The sequence below is a fragment of the Sinocyclocheilus rhinocerous genome, unplaced genomic scaffold (genome assembly GCF_001515625.1).
Source record: "Sinocyclocheilus rhinocerous isolate Xijiao unplaced genomic scaffold, SAMN03320098_v1.1 scaffold68, whole genome shotgun sequence".
NCBI classification, from domain to species: Eukaryota; Metazoa; Chordata; class Actinopteri; order Cypriniformes; family Cyprinidae; genus Sinocyclocheilus; species Sinocyclocheilus rhinocerous.
In genome coordinates, this window is record NW_015666487.1 from 410,304 (window position 1) to 414,154 (window position 3,851).

The 3,851-nt window shown below is 30.1% G+C and overlaps 1 protein-coding gene across 1 annotated transcript in view; it reads left to right on the plus strand.

Annotated features, from left to right (window-relative positions):
- The window catches only part of LOC107732417 (tumor necrosis factor receptor superfamily member 21-like), a 25,325-nt gene that overhangs the window by 12,296 nt on the left and 9,178 nt on the right, over nucleotides 1-3,851 (plus strand). The window contains exon 4 of the mRNA XM_016543747.1: nucleotides 1,294-1,559. Coding sequence (XP_016399233.1) covers nucleotides 1,294-1,559 — 266 coding nt within the window. The remainder of the gene's footprint in view (nucleotides 1-1,293; nucleotides 1,560-3,851) is intronic.

Genomic DNA, 3,851 nt, shown 5'->3' on the forward strand with positions numbered 1-3,851 from the left:
AATGTTTATGTGTAATACATTTTATGTTGAATCAAATAAAATATGTCTTTCTAAAGATGCATTTTGTAATGTCTACTTGATACTTTCTCATTTATCACAAAAATAGCTTTAAATAATCTTTTGTGGGTATTTTCACAGCCAAATATTTTAGTTATATTAGTACTTCATTTTAAACTAAAGGAAACTAAGAAATGTTGCCTTGGAAACTACCTGAAATAAAATAAATTTAAGTTTTAAATATTTATTTTCAGTTAACTTTTTTTATTTCAGGTAACAAAATGTTATTTATGGTTTTAGTTTTAGTTCCTTCCCCAGTGTGAATCTATGGGATTTTCCACAAAGTCTGGGGGATTTATTTATGTATTTTTTTTTTTTTTTTTTTAAAAAACACTTAAATTTATTTAGACCAAAAGGATATTGTAACCAATTTTATTTAAAAGGATTATGGCAACTTAATAGGAATTCTATTCATCTATTTGTGATTCTTGATTTCAAATTCTTGACTATAGCACAACTGGTGTGAGATGATTTACAACACATGCTGAAGTTTAATACTTTGGTTTGGGGCTGCGCTGAGATCCCTAACCCTATGAGCAAAAACTTGTATCTTGTAAGTGGAAATATGCCACATATATGAGTATAGTGTGAGTTAAAAAAAAAAAAACTTATCATGGCTCCCTGGGTTTGCTTCAGGGGTTCACTCTTAAAAGGATTCCCTAGGAGGCATCTGTATGTCATTCTACACCAAAGTGTATAAACACAGGCATCAATCTAGGTCATTCATATGACCTTATCCATGGGACAGTATGTCCCACAGGAGCCGCTGGTGTACTGTAACCCTAGAGCTCTGCCCTTCACTGTATGATTCCATTTCTCGCTGTCTACTCTATACTGCACCAACAGAACATCATGCCAAGGTTGCATTTATTTGATCAAAAATAAAGTAAAAACAGCACCACTTTGAAATAATACTACAATTTAATATAACTGTTTTCTATACTGTAATTTATTCCTGTGAGTGTGATGTCAAAGTTGAATTTTCAGCAGCCATTACTCCAGTCTTCATTGTAATACATCCTTGCTGAATAAACATAATAAAAATTTAAAAAAAACATTCTGCCCCCAAACATTTGAACGGTAGTGTATATCAACATACGGCATGCTGCGCTGTAATATATCAGTACAGCTTGTCAAAGGTAGTACCTTGGGACTGTTGTGTTGTGCTTGTCTTTGAGGTTCAACTACAGTTTATAGTAGATAAACATAGGATTGACCTTTCCTCTCATTCTCTAGGTGTTGACATCTTGAAGCTGGTGGCAGCACAGATTGGCAGTCAGTGGGTTGACATGTATAAGTCTCTGGCCAGTGCCACCGAGCGAGAGGTGGCCGCTTTTTCCAACGGCTACTCGGCTGATCATGAGAGGGCATATGCTGCTCTGCAGCACTGGACCATACGCGACAGCGATGCCAACCTGGCAAAGCTGATCAATGCCATTCACCGCCAACGCCGCATTGACGTGGTGGACAAGATACGTAGTGTCATGGAAGACAATCCTCAGGTAAGCAACTTTAGGTTTTAGGTTGACAATGAAGTTTTGCGAAAAAACAAATGTTTTTGGTTACAGATACCATTGTAAACATGAGATTTTAGCAGTCAGCCATGATTACAGCATGAAGTGAGTCATTTTCAGCTGGTCATGTGACCTGAACATGGCGGCATCCATTAGGCCAGGGGTTCTCAAGTTGGAATCTTGGAACCACCAGGTGCAAGAAAATGCTAGGGGGTCTGTGGAAAAGAAATTTAGAGAAAAGAAATTTAATAAAAATAAATAAATAAATAAAATAAAATAAAATAAATAATAAAAAAGATTAAACAATCTATAAACAAATACATTTTATTAAAATAAAAAAATATTAAAATAAATAAATCAGAAAGGAAAATAAATGAATATAAAATGAAAATAAACAGTAAAATAATATATTTGATTAAAATAATGAATAGGTAAATAAACAAAAACTACTGGTTAAAATAAATAACATTTAAATGATTAATTAAAACAAATATAGTTAAAATAAATATTTAGTCATTTACTTATTTAAAAAATAAATAATCAGTAAATAAATAACTAAATGAGCAAAAACAATTTAAAATAATAAAATTGTTAAAAGTAAATAAATACATTTTGATTTAAATAAATAATACAACAGACAGTATAGTACTACTGTACATTTTATGCAGAAAAATGTAATGTAACAATCAAAACTAAATATTTAGCAAATATGTTACATGTATCTTTTTTTATTTCATTAAAATAAATTGTATTAAAATAAAAATAATGATTTAAATAAATAAAAAAAAGGAAGATAAAGGAATATAAAATTAAAATAAATAATAAATTAATATATTTGATCAAATAAATAGCGAATAGCTAAATTAAGAAAAACTATTGCTTAAAAGAAATAACATTTAAATAATTAATTAAATATAAATATTTAGTCATGTACTTATTTATATAATAAATAATCAATAATTAAATAAGCAAAAACTATTGAAAAACATATTTTGGGGGTCTGTGGATTTTGTAAATAAAATATAATATTATAAAAATAGATTTTATTATTAAAATAATTTTAAAAAAATGTTTTTTATAAATGGTTTACATTTATATAGTAATAAGTGTTTGTATTGTTGTATATTAGCAAACATCAAACCTGTCCTGTCATGGTCAAGCCACAAGCTGCTGCATTAGTCAGGCCACAATAATGGATCAAGTGTATACAGTCTTACATAACACACACACCCCAGGTCTAATAACACTCTACTTGGATAATACGTGCGCAGAAGAGCAAACAAACCACATGAGTGCATTGTGACTCCTGGCTGCATCCTATTGAGCTGCATTACTAATGACAAAAGCCTGACAGGCTACCGGAGATGGAGGATCAGTCATCAACTTTCATTTTAGAGTTTACAGCCTTTCCTGTGTGCAGATTTTATAAAGGCCACTTTATTTACTCTGTCCTTGTCTCAAGGTCACAGCAGATGGTGAAGTTAAGGCTTTTGTACTCATTTTGATGCCACTGATATGACCAAGATAAAGTGAGATAAAACTCTCAGAATTATTTATATGTCTGCCTGTCAACGCCACCTCATAATCACCTAATTGCCAGTGCTGGTGTTGACTTTCACTGAATGTTTGCCTGTAAAGGTAGAGCAAAGTCATCTCTCTGCGGAGCACATCCTGTTCAATGTTTTAAAGCAGTCCTCATACGTTCACTTCATTCGTTCTCATGTTTTGTTTATAAATCTGTATGTTTAAATAAATAGTTCACCTATAGATTAACATTAAAAAAGATATTATAAAACTATATATATTCATAGGAAATGTAAGTTATCAATAACAGCTAACCAACGTTGCCAGTGACATGTAGTTTAAATTATGCAAAATTTGCAACCTTATTATTTGGAACCCTGCTATACACTTTACTTTACTTTACTTTACCTATTTAATTTGATGTTGATTGCTAGAAAACTAAGTCCCTGGTCACCATTCACTTTTATTGTATGGAATAAGAAGTATGATAATTTTGTCTGATTCCTTTTGTGAATTAGTAAATATTATAAAATATTACTATTTTTAATTGATAGGATACATAAGTTTATTAGTAACTAGTAACTAACCAACAATTGGTTCCAAACTGTCTTTCACAAGTGAAATTTAGTTGGATATACCCATTTTTTTCTACCTTGGAACCAAACAATCCATTATTTATTTTATTTTATTTTTTTATCATTTTATTTTTAAATTTTTTAAATTTTTTATTATATTATATATATATATATATATATT